At 40.2% G+C, this 19,930-nt stretch overlaps 1 protein-coding gene across 1 annotated transcript; it reads left to right on the top strand.

Annotated features, from left to right (window-relative positions):
- Positions 1-15,095: 15,095 nt before the first annotated feature.
- Positions 15,096-19,570, top strand: gpr61 (G protein-coupled receptor 61). The gene is made up of 2 exons (XM_059333401.1): positions 15,096-15,718; positions 17,793-19,570. Exon 2 carries the CDS (start codon positions 18,051-18,053, stop codon positions 19,455-19,457), a length of 1,407 nt encoding a protein of 468 aa, XP_059189384.1. The 5' UTR covers positions 15,096-15,718; positions 17,793-18,050; the 3' UTR covers positions 19,458-19,570.
- Positions 19,571-19,930: the final 360 nt, after the last annotated feature.

Genomic DNA, 19,930 nt, shown 5'->3' with positions numbered 1-19,930 from the left:
CAAGACAAGAAACAGAGTAATACAATTTGAATTGTGAATTCACTGCTGCAAGAGCAGAAGGGAATAAGGATGCTTTTCTACAAATTGTACTGAATGGCGGATCATTTTCTCCAAAACCGAGTCAAGGAGTTAAATATGGAAACATTACATTATAGTGGCGTGAGTGCTATATGATACAGGAAGGGAGTGTAATTGAGAGGCTGAGTGGCTTTGCCTCTGCAGCCACAACCGAGAAGTGATTAAGGTGCCTGAAAACATAAATCTGCTGCTGCTGCACATCTGCTGAAATACTGACTAAGTGTCCTCCAAACCATAAAGCAAAGTGACTGCATCAAGAGCAGGATGGAGGGAGGCGTCAGCCAGGCCTTGATGGAGCACGAGAGGAGACACGGGGTTTGAAAGTGGAGATTGTCGATGGGAGAAGAAGGGAGGGTGGCAGAGCGAGAAAGAGTTGTACGGAATGTCCTTTGGCTTTTCTTAAACAAGTGTCCTGTTGCATCATTTGATCAGGAGTGTTTACTGTGTGCCTTTATTTATTCAGCTCTGGGCTGTGAATAATGGAGCACACGGTGAGGAGTTTCCTTGTCAGTATGGTGAAGACACAGTCAGCTGAGGGGAATCAATTCTCTATTTTTGTTTGTGTGTGTGTCTGCTTTCCAGACAAGTCACTTGTGTGTTTGCTAATATAACTGAGTGTACTCCTCTTTGATTAATGGACACGCTGCTGCTTCTAAATTTAGCCGTCGTTTGCAAAACACGCAGGCACACCTTCTCGATTCCCATCATTAGCTGGTTGACTATTATCAGATACTGGGATGAGGTCACCCCCCCTGCTGCTGAGCATCACTTCCTCTCATTCGCCCTGAACTCTGACCTTCACAGTGGCAGCCAAAACAAAACCAGACGGCCCTGATTGCATAAGACTCTCACACATGAATGCACTGCAGTGACTTTAATAAGGGAGAGAGGATTTTATAAACAGGTTTTGAACAGTCCCCTCTCTAATCAAGCCTCATTTAAAGCTCTGTAATGCACTAGTAGGATGTCAGCCCAAAATGCCAATTCAGCAGCAGCTCCAGACAGACAGACAGACAGACAGACAGACAGACCCTGTTAAGCTGGAACTGGCCTTTGCGGTGGTTATATAATGGCTGCTGATGCTGATGGCATGGTATGATGAGGAAGTGAATGAGTCAGTTACTTTGGTGCTGGAGGATGCATCTATTATTTAGGTGCAGGTTCGCCCTCGGGTGCTCTCCCATGCGCCCGTGTTCCAGCCAGCACTGGACACTCACTCAGCAGGTGGAGTGATCGAGCAAAATGTGCAGTGCAGCACTCCTCGAGTGGTGCACAGTTTAGTGTCAAGAAGCAAACACTGATTTTATAGACAAAAAGAAGAAGAAAATCACATTTACCGTTAAACATACAGCTTTTACAGTAGGAATTTTGACTTGTTGTGGCTACATTGTTAACAGTCGCCCATAAAGTTGGAATAATTTTGCTATCAGATACAATCCTCTGTTAATTGTGGTTTCATTTTCATTGAGATATGTTTGGACGAGATTGATTAATAATGTCTTGAGAAGATATACACTTTATTTGTCAAGAATAAATCACTTTGTCATAATCATTTCATGGAAAGAGGTAAAAAAAAAAAAATTATTCCAACTTTATGTGCGACGGTGTATTATATAAGAATTGCTTTATTGTTTTTTTATTCATTTTTTTAATGAAGGGTATTCATACCAAGACAGGTATATAAAGTAACATATATTCAGCCATTATTAATCTCATTATTTATATCTGAGCTTTTCATACTGTGACATGTCAAAATGTCTTCCATGAAAAAGACCTATTAGTTCATCATTTCTTACAATGAACTTTCATTTTGTATTGGTTGCGGCGATCCGTGTGGGCAAGAGCGATTTCATTTCCATGAGCACCAAGGCCGCGTGCTGTGAGGAGCTTGATCTGGTGTGCTAATGCATTAGTTTTGGAAGCAAGTGAAAAAAGGATGCAATGGAAAATGAAAAGGAGTGTAACAAGTTGACAGTTTTACCTGATGTCCAGCAATTTTGCAGGGAATCGAACCTGGAGGCATGAGGCGCATTTCCATTAGGTACTTTTCCCTCTCGTGAGTTGCTATGGGTGTGTCTTGGGAGAAAGGATCCGCCCAAGATCCGCCCAACTCCACCAGTTAGCAGCTCAGGTAGCGGCTTACAAAGTACCTGCCTCGGATAAAATAGAGCCGCTACTGAGCCGCTACTGAGCGGCAATTTCGCACATGCCTGATTCATTTTCAGACTGGTGCAAACTGGACGCTGAGGGGTTAACAGCTCCTGCTCTGCTGACAGCAGCTGGGAGAGACTGCTGCGGGAGGACTAGGCTGCTTGTGAGTGCTTTGGGATGGCGTCTCCAAAAGTCTCAAATAACACCAGAAAAAGTAGCTAGATTGCTCGCTAGCTGCTTTTTTTATTTTTTAAAAGCGTCGCTAGAGAGGTCTGATTAGTAGCTAAATATAGCGACAAAGTTGCTATGTTGGCAACACTGCTTCCCGCGTCGGTCTGTTGTCACATTCGAACTCCGAAACACTCACCCACTTTCAAAAAGCACTCAAAAAGTACTCAGAAAGTACTCAGTCAAAACACGCCTATGCAGAATATCAGTCTTGTGTCAGTCATATACAGTAGAGGCATCAGTATTAAATTGAGATTGTTTCATAACCAGTTAAAAACTCCTTGTAGATTTAAAGAGTCTTAAGATCTTTTTGACTGCAATGACTCCAATGATTGTGAGGACAACAACTGCCATGATACTTCATGACGTCACCCGACTCAACTCAGAGATTCCCAGCAGCAAATTAGATTTTGTGTGTTAAAACTCATACTTTGAATGCAGGACAGAATATTTTTCCATTGAGTATTGCTAGTTTTGCTTCTCTGAACACTTTTTTTCGCCTGTTCCACTCATTTTTTTTTACATTTCCCAGTGATTAAATAGTGGAGTTTTTTGGCTTTCAGAAACATTGGGTGACTCATTTAGAAAGCTACAATGCTACTGCAACCCTGGTGCCTGATCAGATTTTGTGTGTGACATCAGTGTCATGATAATGGCTGTCCAGGAGCGTCCTACACACTTCAACCTAATCCACAATCAAGACGAAAAGGCCCAGCGCTGCAGAGATCACGAGAGAGCAAGCGCTGTACTGTAAATTAAACAGATTTGTTTCGTGCCTGTGTCAGTCTGTAATAATCTTCAGCTTTGGGAACAGCCTTGTGGCGAGCTTTAAGGGATTTAAAAAGCTCTACTTCTCTTGCTGTTGCCTCCATTAATCACAGCCCACTGTTCTCTGTAGTGTGTGGACGTTTTCTTGGAAACAACGGTTTAATGCACAGTCATTATTACAATTCCATCCGTTTTCTGCTGTTATTATGGCAGAGCTGTGTGCTCTGTGTCAAGTACAGATAAAACTCTTCCTCTTACACAAACACAGCCAAAAACACGGTGATTCTGGCAAGATACACTGCCCCTGAGCACTTTACTGTTCTCTCTGTAACCTCATTAATGGATTTCCACATTTGATTCAGCTGTAACAAAAAGAAAGATGTATTTTTGAATCTGCTTTCCCCTGGATGAACACACATCTACACAAGCACAATATTTATTTTCCAGTCCCTGAATATTGTATTGCAGTCATAATATTTTTATTTTTTATTCAAGCTTGAATCACATTTGGAAGGCTTAGATTAAGCTCCTTATTCATTATTTGGAACAAAAAATATTGAGTATAATACACAAGGTGTTTTTATTTATTGTTTGCCCATTGTAAGGCTTTATTGATAGTGGGAGAGATGCAGAGTTAAAAGGAAAAAGACATGCAGGAAAGTGCTCCGAGTAAGATTCAAACCCAGGCCACCTGCTTGCAGTGTTTTTATTTTGTTTTTAAAAAAAATACAGCATACTGTCATGGCACTACATTTGACAGAAAATAAATAATTCATAGACAATTTATCATGTGTTATAAAGGTCAAAATGGCCCAAAGGAAGCAAATGTAAGTTAACAGGGGACACTTTTCACTTAGCATGGAGATTATTGCCAGAAAAAAGGGATCCTCAACACTTATCTCGTCTTTTATTGATAAATGACGATTGGAGGTTTTTTTCTGAATGTGAACAAGCATATTTCCTGGGGAAGAGTATTCGTGTTTGTAACAAGTTTGCAAGAGATGTTACCAGCTGATCCTGAGTTGAATGTACATTTTCATTAGCCTAGTGTCACACTTAGTTTCCCTGTGTAATTTGTCTTATTTTGGTGTCTTATAGAGCTTAAGTGTCATTCACTCATTTGGATGTTTTTCTGTGAGGAAACAAATAACAAAGAGTACTATTTTTTAAAAACATTTTCATAATCATGTAGATTAAAAGAGTAGTCAGAAACTGCATCTTTTTATGTGAATTGTTGTTGCCCTGCACCTGCAGACATGTTGTGTATGCATACCACCTGATGACTGCTGACAGAAGAAATAAATAGTTGTGTGAATAGTGTGACATTTTGGGAAAGGCTATAATTATTAGGTTTGGCTCATTTTAGCATTTTTATCAGACAGTGGCATCAATGTTCTAATCTAAAAGCAAATAAGCATACAACATAGCTTTTCTTTTGGTTTGTTTTTATATTTTCTTATATTTAAACTTGTGCATGTGCTGCTGTGGCTGATGTCAAAATTTGTCTTCGGTTGTTGAACCACTGTATTTTGAGCGCCCGACTAGCTTGGAGGCTGCCTGGCTGATTTCCAGTTTCTCACCCTTCTGAATGCTGACAGCTGGCCTGCATTATTAACTGTGCAGCATCTGTCTGTGTTTCACAACATCCCGCCTGCAGGACTCAGCTCTCTCTGGCTCTAATGAGCACAGAAGACATGAGCAAGATGGCAGTGGAGAGAGAAGATGAGCTCTAGTGTACTGGTGTCTGACTTCAGTCCTCTGGTGCTGATGGTTTTCAGTTGCTTCATGGATTAAGATTAAGATTTCCCTAAGATTTTTTTTATTTGGGGGAAATTTCCAGAGTTACAGCAGCAAAGTGGAGAGCAAAATAACAATAAATAGTAAACAGTAGTATAAACCAGAAATATAAGAAAGGTATCAGCAAAACAAGTAAAACATTTTTATTATTTTATAATAAAAAAAATATTAAAAAGTAGTACGAATTTACAATAAAAGGAAAGACCGCTGCATTTAATTTGATGTATTTGAGTGAAAAGCTCACCAACTGTACTGAAGTTGTTGCGTCACTTTTGCAGACCTCTGCCATTCGTAATGTTCTCATAAATATGTATGGCACGACTATTCCTGTCACCTAATGTTCATTTGGACAGTTAGAGTGAGTAATGCTCTTTCATCAGCTGTCAAACCATAGAGAATGGCTTGTGCAGTGTGATATTAACACACAATAACTTTTTTTTTCCCACTTATCACTATGTGGCCTCTGAGCTGACATCATTTATCTGCCTTGCATGAAATTATATTACCAAATGAAATTAAATTCTAACATGTCATTAAGCCTCAAAAATGTGACACGACAAGAGTGAACGATGTAATTCCAGTTATTGTCAAGAATGCAAAGTAAATGTCAGCTTGCTAACATGCTAAAGTAAGATGACAAACACAGTAAACAATATACCTGCTACACATGTGAGCTAAACACTGATATCAGACATTATGTTTAGCTCCAAGCACATCTGTGCATCCTCACAGAGCCACTAACACATTTACACTTCAGATCAAGTGGCCAGTGCTAAATACAAGTGAAAAACAATCACCATTGTGATCCAATCACTCAAACCACTTGCTGAGGTGGTCTAGGACACATTTGACCACATATATATTGTAATGTAACTGCTGATAAGTCCCCGACAAGCACGTAACAGGAAAATATGTAATCAATGCAGGCCGTGCGCTGATCGTTTTGTTGACAGAGCGCCAACATTTGTAAATATGGAGAGGAGCACTCATGTACAGTACATGGTTGGGGTGTAAGTGAAACCTGATGTCTAATCTTGATTTGAGCTGAACATTCAGTCCAATGAAAACTTGGTGACTCATATTGTTCTAATATCATCGAAGGTATTGCTAGCAAGATAGCAACCAGCAACTCAAGATGTTGTTGTTATCCGACCTAATAAATGTGCACTCCACGGGGCAATTTGACCTTCTAGTGGAAGTGATGTCGAAATCCGAACACCAGTGTTCACCTGGACACATGGAGACACATGATACGCACAGATGTAATAATAATGGTAATAATAATAATAATAATAATAATAATAGTGTAATAATAATATAATAATACATTTGATTTATATAGCACTTTTAAATGTACTCAAAGACGTTTAACAAAACACAATGAAACAAATACAAAATAAAGAAAACAAAAACAGAGATGACAGTTTATGAGTTCAGGTTTGGTGGTGGGAGGCAGGTTTTGTAAGCTATCTTGAAAAGGTGGGTTTTGAGTTGATTTTTGAAGGCGTGGGTTGAGTCTGAATTGCGGATGTGTGTACGGAGGGAGTTCCAGAGAGTTGGGGCAGCGGTGGGAAAGGCACTGTCGCCAACAGTGCGGTGCTTGGTCCTGGTGATGGGGGTCAGAAGATTGGCTTTGGAAGAAGAGACGGCGATGTGTCTCATCTGTCCACTTGTGTTCTGATTGCCAAAGACAGCGTTTAACACAAAGCGTAAATGGGGTCTGAGGCTTGGTTTTAAAATGCATCTGGGCGATCGACATAACAAGAAAAACATCATCAATGCAGGCCATGTGCTGGTCCTTTTGGTGGCAAAGCACCAATGGTTGAAAAAATCTGTTTTTCTAGTCACAATTGATTTTATACCGTAACTGAAATAATTGCAAAGGGGCATATATGTAAATAAGTTTATTTATTTAATACTGTCCACTTGTGTTCGGATCACCACAACGCATTTTAAAACTAAGTGTGAACAGGTTCTCGTTGCGCTGCAGCTACTGTAAAATAATTAATCCATCCCTGCATCAACCTGCAGTCTGACCTTAACCTTGTGTGTGCCAGGGAGAGAGATGAGGTCATAGTCCTTATGCAAACGTCAACTGTAGGGATTTTTTGGACCACGACCGCTTTGTTGGATTTTCATGTTACACTAATGATGAATAATCTTATCAAAATAAAGGGACTTAAGGTATTTTTCAAAGAATTATCTCATTTGTTATGTAACTTTCCCCTTTTGTCTGAAGAGAGAATAATAGAGAATAATCCTCTTATGAAAAATAAAAAGTTGCAGATTACACCCACTCCCATAATGTGAAACTGGATATAGCAAAGAGTGAAAGGTGGGCTAAGTGAAAATACATCTGGATTCCACTGTACAGATGCTCACTGACAGGAAATGCACTTCATTTAATGGCTCTCAGTTCTCTTATTTATGGTGGGTATTGATGTTACATCTACTACTGCTGAGTTCAGGCTTCCTGATGTGAGCGAGGAAGGGAAAGAGGGTCATGAATGTGAATGCAAATGTGCCGTCCTCATCAGTGAAGGAGAGACTTGTGATGTATGATGAGGGGAGGGGAGGGGCTGTGAGGGCCTCGGCCTTGGTGCTGCTTGATGATACAGCCATTCATCAACTGACTGACTGCACTGAAAATTACACTGCGGCTGTGGGACATCCTTGGAATGTTGTCTGTTGTGCTCACAGGAGGTTGTTGCAGAAATAAAGGTCTACATTCACAGGTTTTGTTACTGCATGAAGGATTAACAGTAAAATTCTATATTAACATTAATTTGCTGCTCGGTACTGAGAGAGAGAAGAGTGTGATGAGTTCAACATTTTGGAAAAACTCTTATTCACTTTCTTGCAGAGAGTTTGATGAGAATACTGACAGCTGATATAATGATAGAGACAGATAGCTTAGCTTAGCATAAAGACTGGAAATAGAGAAACATCTTGGATTGATCTGTCCAAAAGTAACATACAATCTACCTACCAGCACACACACCAGTTCGATTTCCGAACCCCACTGTTCCCCGTGAACAGCTCCTTAGTGTGGCGTGTTCACTGGTGTCTAAAGGATGGGTTAAATGCAAAGGACACATTCACTTTTCTATGTGTATGTACAAATACTTTCTTTTTAATCGCTGCAACAACAAAAAAAATCTGTAAATTTAAGTTTAATGGGGGATTATATGTTTGTTTGTCTGTTTGTCAGCAGGATTACAGAAGGAAGGATGTATCCTGGAATGAGGAAGAACCCTTTACATTTTGGAGTGGATCCAAATCACGGGATGAATACTCAATTTTTTTAACATTGCAATATAGAGCATTGTGCTGCATTCATGTGGTGTATAATGAATAGTAGAAAAATGAATTCCTGACTGGGAAACCCTAACCCTAGCCCTGTTCTCCTGCCAAATCTGAAGTATTGGATTGAGTTCAATTTTGCAGATGTTCATGCCATCCTGTTCCCTCCTGTATTTCTGGTCCATTCGAGTCATTCTGAGCTGTGTGTCCCTCTCTCAGATGAAGGTTGTCGCATGCCGCAGCGTAAGCAGCAGAACCCCTGTAGGCCATTTGTGACTCAACCAAGGACATCTCTCATCCCTGTACCACAAATACTGCTGAATGTTCTTATTCATGGACACTGCTACCTCTGGAATATTCAGTCCTTCAGTATATACTTTTACTAAAAGGAGTGGTCGAAAAGTATATTTACTCAAGTACTGTACTTAAGTATAATTTTGAGGAACTTGTATGTTATTAGAATACTTCCATTTTATGTAACTTTATACTTCTACTCTACTACATTTAGCCGCCAGCCTTAGTTATTTTTCAAGACAAGATTTAACATAAAAATAAATTTAAAGTGAATTTTTTATGCTACTCTAAAGGCAAATATTGCTTTTTACTTCTTACATGTATTTTTAAGCTTTAGTTACTTAGTTTATAGAAATCTTGTATAAATAATCTGAATAATTATTATAGGTTATGCCACTGCCATGAATTATATAAAATAACCTTTACCACCTGCAACATTAAAGTGATTACGTAACACAATAAATCAATAATTGTAATTCAATATAAAATATATTATTCTAGAAAAGGGCCATTCCGCACAATAAGTACCTTTACCTTTGTCACTTAAAGCTTATTTTGATGCTTATACTTAATTGAATACAGGATTTTGTATTTGTATCCTTGTATCAATTTGTAAAAAAAAAAAAAAAAAATGTTTTGCACTTTATTATTGGTACATTAACTCCTCTTTCACTAAAAGACTGGAATACTCCTTTCTCTACTTCTGAGAAGACACTTTTTTTTTTTTTTTACAATAATCAGAAATTAACAAATTAATCAGAATGATATAAAATAACTTTTATCACCTGCAACATTAAAGCGATTGCATAACACAATGCATCAATAATTATAATTCAATATAAAATGAATTATTCTGAAAAGTTCCATTCTGCACCATTAGTATTTTTACCTCTCTAGGGATCATTTAGAGTATTTTTTACACTGTAGAATTGCTGCTTTTACTTTACTTTTTCACTGAAAGATATTACGTATTTCTTCCTCCAATGCTAAAAAAGACACTTTTTTCTTTTTTTTAATAATAATCAGAAATTAACAAATGAATCAGTCCAGTGACATGAAACTAGTCACAGTGGGTAAGTGAATAAGTAAGTGAAGTAAGTGGAAGAAGAGTCATAATGTTCTCACAATAAAAAGTGTGACACTGAAAAGAGTCATCGAGCATCTGTGGGCATGAGGCAGTGCGTTGTGTTTTTCCAGTCAGTAATAAAGTTAACTTGGATCACTACAAATCTGTCAAGAAAAAAAAAGGTTGAAAAAGAAAAGAATCTGGCTTAACATATTATAACAGTGATATGAAAAAGATGGTGTAGATGCCTACAAGAGGCCAGATTACCTTCAGTTATTTTTATTTTTATTACAGTCTTGGCTCCTTCTCTGAGGTTCGGTGTTATTATGCGTCCCCAGACAGACATCGGCCCGGAGCGTCGGCACTCATCAGTGACTCAGTGTGTGCAGAGGATGACAGTGCCAACCTGGAGCCAACAGAGAGAGCTAATTGTGTCTGTTTGGACTCCGATGCATTGGGAAATGAAACCAGTTACAATCACTGGATAGTGTATTCTCTGACTGTCCCAGGACTCCCAGCAAGACATCCCAAATTATACCTATCATCTTTATTGTTAAAGTTACCTCTAAAAAGGTTGATTTCAGTCACACAGTGTCCTCTTAAAACTCAAAAATTTGCTGTATAATATGTTTTCCTTTAGATAAATCTGTTTAATGTGTTTGAAATGTTCAGCTGTCATTTCCACAGTTTGTTTAAAACCAGGCGGGATTAAATATGTGAAGATCTTCATGCTCTAATAACTCTAAAGGAGTTAGTGGAGCATGTAGATCAACATTTGGTGACACTCTTTCTCCCCATCACTGTGGGGTTAAACAGACTAAACACACCCTAACAAATCTATTTTGGATCACTGAAATATCCCTCGCAGCTCAACTATTTGAATAAAAATGTAGCATAATTTGTGATTAACAGTATAGCTGTGATATTTGAGGACGCACAATGTCGCTGTGAGGGTTTTATCAGCTCATATAAGAGTGTATGGCCTCCTCCGTCTGCTGCGGTGCATGATGATGGGGTGTTAGTAATCAGTCTGATGTGACCCTCCAGGTGGATGTTGTTCTCTGGGGCAGCGTGGGAGGATAAAACAGGAGCAAAGCTGATTTAACTCTGGTCAGATACTGGCTACCCACATGCTTCATAAATGTATTGACTACTGGGCATCAAAGAGGATGATGTAAAAGCTTAAATACCACTATATATATAAGCAATACATAATATGGGTATAAAAAAGTAATATGCACCCTTCCAGGGGGCAACAAAGCTGTGAGTGGAACAACTCAGCTCTGTATGAAATAATGCTAAATTGTTTTTTCAGATCAAATCATCCCTGGGCGTTTGACGTCAGCCCAAACATAATCTCTTCTTGCTCCACTGCATCCTACGTCAAACTGCTGAACTGAAAAAAACAAATCCTTTTTTGGTTTTATCAGTCCTATATTGCTTTTCTACCCTTTGCCTCAGACAGATTCATCTTTTAAAAAATACTTGTCATTTGATTGCCATATTTCTAGCATTACAAGCCTTTAGCTCGCAGTGTGTGTGCTCGAATGAGGCCTAGAATTTCAGTGTGAAACACACATTTAATGGTCCTGATGATGACACAGCTAAGTAAGCTGTTAGCTAAGTCCAGCTACCACACTGTAGAAAAACCCTGTTACTTGAGTGAACGTACTGATTATGCCGTATGGCCCATTTAACAATAAAACACATTATAATATTGAATTATGATTATTGGTGCATTTATGAGTTCAGCACTTTAATGTTGCATCTGGTAAATATGGATCTAATTTTAATTTATTTCTATAAATATATTGTATATGTTACTTTACATACTGCTGTGCGGCTTGTGAGGATAAAGCCTTATTGATATAATATCAATTTATTTATTAACTGTATTGTCTGAAACTACAAAGTAGTCTGTAAATAAAGCTGTCAGATAAATTAAGTGAAGTAAAAAGTACAATATCAGCCTCCAACATGTAGTGGAGTACAGTGATGGAATGTAACTAAGTACTTTTACAAGTATTGTATTTAAGTTTAACTTTACTTGAGTATTTCCACATATGTAACTTTATTTCTCTACTTCTCTACATTTTAGGGGCAAATATTGTACTTTTTACTCCTCTACATTTAGCTGCCAGCTTCAGTTACTTTTCAGCTTGAGATTTAACATGAATAAATACAATCAATTTAAAATGATAATGAATTTTTACAAACCTCATAACAGTATATTAAGTAGTTAAAATGAGCTCTACCTGAACAACAGTAAAATGCTGCTGAAATAAATGCATCTATTATAACCCAATAATATATTTAGAAAATATAAAAACAATCTCAGTGGGTCCATTCTGCATAACGAGTACTTTTACTTTTGATAATTTAAGTACATTTTGATGCTGACACTTTTGTACTTTTTGTAAGTAAGTTTTGAATGCAGGAATTTTACGTGTAATAGAGTAATTTCACAGTGTGGTATTAGTACTTTTAACTTATTTAAGGGATCTGAATACTTCTTCCGCCACTGCTGGAGTAGAAGTCTTAAGCGTGAGAAAATAGAAATACTCAAATGTTAACTTTATTATCATACTTGAGCAAATGTACTTTCCAGCACTGAGCTTTGTTAATGTGGTTGATAAGAAGGATGTTTTCTGTTGCAGTTACATGTTAAATGTGAGAGCTCCCCCTACTGATGAGATCTGAGATGACGGTTGTGAACAATATTAGATCAGCAGCTGTAATTGAGCATGAATCAGCCCACCTGTGCTCTGTTAAATCGGGAAAAATAGAAGCTGAGAATAATCACTGACCCAACATGGTTGCAAAACATTAAACGCTCCTCCTGACTGCTGCTGGTGCATGCAGCGTGTGTATTTATGCACTTTCTTTATCTGCTGTGGGAGGAGGAGGGGGGGTGGAGGTGGTGCAGGTGGAGGAGGGCGAAGAGGGGAGGAAGGGGGGGTAAGTCAGGGTTGCCATGGAAACCATTGTATTTCCCTCCCCTGTGATTGGTGCTGCTGGCATGAGCAAGTATCTGCTATTTCTGTCTTTATTCAACACCTCAGACACGAGCGCAGTCACAGGACACACACACACACACACACACACACACACACAATACATAGAAGTTGGAAAGTGGAGCATTAACAAACACAAACAAAGACTCCTCTATACTCCATCTCCTTCTTCAAACGCCTCAGCAGTATCTCTAGCATCACATCTTGGAAACATTATACATCAAAAAACTCTCCGGGCATTAATTATCATGAGTTGCCTTTTCACAGTTTACTGCTAAAATACAATAAATGAATATCTGACACTGTCTTCTTCTCCCTACAGATCATATGAGCGACCGCAGCATCTCAGCAGCACACAGTGTGATCATCAAACTGTCCCTGCTGCAAAATCCACCCAAAAAACAGCAGCAGCAGCAGCAGCAGCAGGTTTGTGTCAGGTAACCTTGGTTAACCAGTAAAACACCACTTGGATTGATAACTAATAAATGTGTTCAATTTACCAATTGATTTATCAGCAACAAGAGGCAATGACTCATAAACTAATCAGTGCTTGTGGAGCCGCACCGCTGATGAATGAATCCCTCAGGAAATACACAGCATGAAAGAGAAATGTCACAAACTGATGTGTGGGACAGTCCATTCATGCAAATTGTGAGGGAGGAATAAACATAATTCAGAGTGTCAATTTAGACAAGAAAACCTTAAAATAAATCCCATGCACTGTAGGCTGGATAACAAACAGTATATACACAGTAAAATACAGTAAAAAGATGATATGATAGATACATCAGCCACCTCCAAACATAAAATGGTTTTCTTGTGTTATTAAATCTTCTCATTTGGCATGAATACTAAAAGTATGAATCACAGAGACAACAACAGAGGACACAACCAGAGGCTGCAGCAACCTGTTTACAACGGTTTGATCCAAAAATAAAATACTCAAGATAATGAGATACCAAACATAACAACATTTAAAGGAAAAACACAGGAGAAATTCAATCCATGCTTTCACTTAAAAAGCTCCCAAACTACCTCATATCTTGTCTCTTATTCAAACAATACAATCCAAACATTACCTAACATTAGATATTTTTGTTTGGTTTGACTTTTGATGCCAAATAGGTGGTGTATTATAAGAAGAGTAGGCGTAATAAGCTCTACAGCTGCAGCCTACACATTGTTAGTCTGTGGAAAACCTTGCTTTATGAGGTTGTTTTTCATTTTCTTATGTGTTATTTAGTTGGAAGTAGTTGTATATTGTAATATTGTTTTATTTTTTTTTACCATTATCATTATTCTGTGTGTTTTATTTCCCATCTTGTGCGATATACATTTTCTTTTTTAATCAAATTTTTTTATTGTGTTTTTACTATTTCTATCAAGTGTGTTTTATTTTCTATCTTATTTTCTGATTTATTCATACATTTATATCACCTTATATCCATATGAAAAAGCACTTTATGTTGCATTTAATTTAGTCTATTCTTATTCTTATTATTAGCTTTTCTTGTTATCCCGTAAGTATGTATGGTATGCATACATGAATGGAGTCAGGTATTATTCACCTATGTATCTGAAATGAATAGCAAACAGCTCTTGAGCTTGATTCTTTCAGTCCCACCGAAAGCCTTATGATCTGATGTTTTTATGACTCTTGCCAGGCGCTCCAACCAACTAATTTACAACATTGATTAAGTATTTTTCCAAAAAACAAGTTTGTTTGATGCAAAACACAAACAATTGCTTCTTTTACTTGACCAAACAACTGTAACACAATGGCATTCATAAGGGGGAGGGTGGTTTTCTTTTGGAGAAACAAACCTCTGGGGATTGTTCTTGTGGTAGTAGTGTGTCACACTTTTGCATGTGTCTGCAACCTGACCCCACATTTAAATAGTCTAGAACCGCCACTGCTGCAACGGTTCTGATCAGTTTTCTGTCAATCAACAAATAATTTTATCAACTAATTGTTTCATCTCCCTTATTGAGGTTTTTATGCCTTTTGCCGGTTGTGCACTTGTTCTTGCTTGTGTGCTGTCTGACAGTCTACCTGATATAATATTCATCTATATAAATTCAACTGGAGTTAAGATATTACTGGGATCTGAATTGCGCAATCCGTTGGATTTGTCATTTTAGTGGTAAACAAAGTCATTCCTCAGGGCAGGAAACAGTTCAGTAAGTATAATATGTATGTTGTGTGGGCTGGGCTTTTGTAAATGTTAATCTGAGCTCATTAACATTAACCACTGGGATTCTTTTCCTCTCTGCAAATCAATAATCCAGCCTCGTGAGAGGGCTTTTGCCGGATTGTGCATGGAGGGAGATCTTGAGCATAAAGAGACAGAGAATCAGATGCTGATCCAGGAGGATAAAGCTGATTTTCTCTCCTTATTATTGGCAACTTTTGCGCCTGTTAATGGGACCTGATGTGACCTGCAGTGAGATCAGTTAGAGGGGCTGAGGAGCAGAGCCATCCCTCCATGAGGAGTCAGAGAAAGTAAGGCACTAAGACCCAGTGGAGAGCAGGGAGGCTGGGTGCTGCCTGCCCACCACCCGCCGCCTGCCTGTCTGCTCTGCACGGCTCTGCAGTTGCCCTGGGCGCGTGCCGGAGACAGTACATGTGTGTGTGAAAGTGTGTGCGTGTGTGTGCACTCTTTGTGCATCACAGGCTGGAAGACAGGAACCCCTCTCCTCAATTTTTCCTCCCTTCTGAATCGAAGACCTGGCGAGAAGAGAGCTGAGGGGAGGGAGGTGTGTGCCTGAAGGGATGGAGAGGGGGGCGGTCAGCTTGGTTGGGTGGGAGGTGATGACGAGATGAAAGGGGCCAGGTGAGGAGGAGACACAGGAGCCCCCCTCTCTCTCTCTCTCTCTCTCTCTCTCTTTCTCTCTCTCTGTGACGTGGTGTGTCAGTGTGTGTTTGCTGTGTGTGTGGGGGAGAGAAAGCGAAACAGGTCAGCTCTCCTTCAGTAGACTGTGAACCTGCACAGGAGGAAGCAGCCCTCTCCAGACTGAGGTATGTCACCGACTTATCTTCACACACACCTGCCCTGATAGTGGAGTGTGTGTGTTTTAATGTATGGAAGTTAGGATGCTGGAAGAGGAAAAGATGATGAGCCAGTGTTTTAGTTATTCATATCACACCTCACATTATCTTTGTGTATAACTGTAAAATGACAACATTATGTGTGTATATATATATATATATATATATATATATATATATATATATATATATATATATATATATATAATTATTATTATTATTAATAATAATAATAATAATAATTTTAACTTCTGACTGCCTGCTACTTGCATGTTGCTGCTGAGGAGCAAAAGTGTTTTGGAAGCAAAGGGACACTTGAACAACAGGCTAGTTTTCTCCCTGCAGTAAACACCGTGTCATGTGCATATTATTGGGTCATATGGTTTCCAGGAGGCAGCTGCTGCAACCTTAAATTCTAGCTTTGTGTGAATTTTTTTGGAGCTTCAGGCAGAGTCTGACTCTAAATGGTACTTCTCACATTGATTCCAATATAATCAATGGGAGAATGAGCTGCATGTAAGCCATCAAGTATATATATTTTCCCTTTTATTGCTTAAATAGTTTGTGTGGTTGATGAGGCTTTATGAAATCAACCAACAGGCAGATTTATAATTTGGATTTTTTTTTTGTTTATAAAAAAGTCCTTTAAAGGACTTAAACATCCCACTTCAGTTTGCAGAAATAATTTTAATTTTGGTGGTCCTTGGAGCACAAGTGACCCGTGACACCAGAGAGCAATAAAATAATCAATGCTGATTAGATTCCTATGAAGGCTGCTCCACAGTTCTCCCTACAACGCAGGTGTGATGTTGTTCATTGTTTTTGTTTTTTTATTAAACTGAAGGTGACTGTAACCGTTTGACCTTTTCACCAAAGGCCACCTACGTACGCCTGCGTCTGTCAGCTGACTGACGTGATCGATGTGCGTACACAGGCAGGAAAACAACAGGCGCCTTGCAGGGATGAAGCCTGTCACACTTGTGAAATGGAAAACTTGCACATGCAGGTGTGCAGCATATGGAAATGTACCAAAGCCTGAGTGCTCGCTCCACAGCTTTTACAGTGTGTGGGGTTGTGTCCAGGTGAGGTTATGACAGTAAACACAGCGCAGGGCCTCTCCACATCTACTCCACCGGCCACACAAACACTTGTACTCACTGCTGGAGGTGCTTTAGATTTTAGTATCTAATGAGATGCATTATACTGTCTTTCAAAACGTGGTTTCCCATAAATGAGAAAAGCATAGAAAAGGTAACATTTTCTATTTCTGATGTCATGATCGTAATAATATGAAGAGTGTTTATCGATCTCCTCCTCCCATCACTTCAGACAGCAGGGAGCTCTGTAATGCTGAGTTTTGCAGTTTATTCGCTCATCCAGTTTGCTTCTTGATTCTGTTAAAGGGGGACATATGGTCCACTCTGCGCTTTTAGCTTCTCCCTGAGGCACCGGCTGCCCTCGAAACACACATCTGAGGATGCAGATGTCAAATGTGTAGTAAGTTATGACCCGGGCTACAAGTGAGTGCAGAGTGCATCAAGTCTGACAGCTTCACGACTCACAGGATCACAGCAACAGAAAGAGTTGTGTTTGGCAAAAGACTATATTTAAAGCCATTTTCTGCGTTTTGATAAAAGTGACAGTTATTGGATTGACTTTTATCTATCTTGTCAGTATTTGCATTAACAGATTGGATTTATGGTTTTTAGGGAATTATTTGTATTTTTGTGGTTTTGGGATGAAAAATCTACCAAGTTTTGATCAAATATTATCCTTAATTGTCTATGTTTCTATCTATAACTGTATCTTGAGTTATTGTTGAGGCATTGTCTGTAAACTGAAAAAAATCTATAAATAAAGTGTTAAAAACATATTATTTTAAAAAAAGTTCTTAAATGTAGTTTTTTTCATAATTTAGTGACCTACTTACAGCTTATAATGCCGTGTTATATCATGAAATAATGCATCATGAGCATTTTTTGAAAACTAACACAAAAGCTTCACTTGAGCCTACTTCTAAAGAGTGCTTTCTCTTTTGTTTCAGATCTTTCCGTCTGAAGGTCATATTGGGGAGAGAAGGACGGCTTCACTAAAAGTTACAAGGAATTGAGTAACAAAAAAAACTGCTGTGATCGTCTGCAGAGCTCCAGGCTAAAGTCTACCGGGGTTCAGGGCCTGTACAGCTCCAGCTGCTATTACAGACGCCACCGCCTGAGCTTTTCAGTGACACCCTATGACAGGGGAGGATGGGTGATGGGCCCGTGAAATTCAGCGGACTCTCTCCTCCTTATCCCATCCTCTCATGGAGCGTCCTGTCACACCGAGCCCCTCTTGGAACACTTCTCTCCCCGCATTTCCAGGCTCACTGCACCCGAACATCTCTAACGTGACCCGGCCTGTCGGGGGCATCCGAGGTGGGGTTGACCTGAACCAGTCCTTGGCGCTGTGTGCTATGATCATCATCGATGTGCTGGCAGTGGTGGGGAACTTGGCCGTGATGATTGTCATCACCAAAACGCCGCAGCTGCGCAAGTTTGCCTTCGTGTTCCACCTGTGTCTGGTGGACCTGCTGGCCGCGCTGGTGTTGATGCCTCTGGGGATGCTGTCAGACCGAATCCTGGTGGACGAGGCGCTGTGTCGGAGCTACCTCTGCCTGAGCGTGTGTCTAGTTAGTGCGGCCATCCTCACCATCTGTGCCATCAATGTGGAGCGCTACTACTACATCGTCCACCCCATGCGTCATGAGGTGAAGATGACAGTGGGGGTGGTGGTGATGGTACTAGTGGGGATCTGGATTAAAGCTGTTGTCATGTCTGTGCTGCCTCTCCTGGGCCGGCTGCTCCAGGGGAACCAGGGTGTGGGGACATCTTCGGTCCTGGTTCACGGCCAGAGACACTGCTCCCTCCACTGGACGGGAGGCAGGACCACTCGGCTGCTTTTCATGGTCTTCTTTACGTTCATCTACTTTCTGTGCCCCATGCTGATCATCCTGGTGGTCTACTGCAACATGTTCAAGGTGGCGAGGGTAGCAGCCATGCAGCACGGCCCCCTCCCCACTTGGATGGACACGCCACGACAACGGTCCGAGTCCATCAGCAGCCACTCCACCATGGCGGCCAGCCTCGGAACTGGCGCCCGCACTACCCCTCAGAGGACCTTCAGTGGCGGGAAGGCTGCGGTGGTCCTGGTGGCAGTGGGAGGCCAGTTCCTCTGCTGCTGGCTGCCATATTTCTCCTTCCATCTCTACTCGGCCGTGGCGTCTACCTCCCCCACCTCGCTGGCCCAGCTGGAGGATGTGGTCACATGGATTGGCTATTTCTGCTTCACCTCCAACCCCTTCTTCTACGGTTGCCTGAACCGGCAGATTCGCGAGGAGCTGGGCCGCCACCTGGCTTGCTTCTTCAAGCGGGCTGGGCCCGGTGAAGGGGAGCAGCTGCCCAGCCGCGAGGCCTCTATTGAGGAGAACTTCTTGCAGTTCCTTCAGGGCACAGGATGCAATCTGGAGCCCTGCAACTCTCACAGCAGAGCCAGCCCAGAGGAGCCAGAGACTGAGGGCCTTCAGGAATCAGCTGTTCAGCAGAACACGCCAGCTGACTTCCACATCCCAGGGCAGATCCTTGAGGAAACCTCAGAGTTCATACAGCGGCAACAGCTAAACAATGAGCTACAAGTCTCAGAGAACTGCTGCAAAACTGTACCAGAGCTGTAGCTGCCTCTCATGTACTGTCCCTTTTGCCATCTATAATCCAATAAAAATACTTAGTTTTATTCATATTTTCTGAACTGCAAAAAAATGGTGTCTTCTTTGAAGAGTTTAGAGCTTTTCAGAGAAAGACACAGACAAATATATCTTGTGCATCATCTCACCCGTATCCCCAGCAGTCATGAAGCATTACATGTTTTAAGAGCCATACAGTGTCTGGCTGTTTTCTGTGGGATGTTGGCAGATGGACAGTGAACCTTTGTTGTTAAAGGAGGAACATGGTTTTCACATTTAATGGGAAACTCTAAGAGCCATTAAATGACAATTTTGAGCCATATGCTCAGTGAAATGTGAATTTTAATGCATTAATTCATGAATTCCTCAATAAAAGTTGGGTTCTGCATTAGTTATTAGAATATAATGTACAGTATGAAATTTCGCAGTAATTACATCAAAAATACTGTACTTCCATCTGCATT

Source organism: Centropristis striata, chromosome 5 (genome assembly GCF_030273125.1).
Source record: "Centropristis striata isolate RG_2023a ecotype Rhode Island chromosome 5, C.striata_1.0, whole genome shotgun sequence".
NCBI lineage: Eukaryota > Metazoa > Chordata > Actinopteri > Perciformes > Serranidae > Centropristis > Centropristis striata.
This window is presented reverse-complemented; position numbering and strand designations above follow the sequence as displayed.

Excerpts from the sequence above, each read along its gene's own strand:
- gpr61 (XM_059333401.1), top strand. The coding sequence starts at position 18,051 with ATGGAGCGTCCTGTCACACCGAGCCCCTCTTGGAACACTTCTCTCCCC.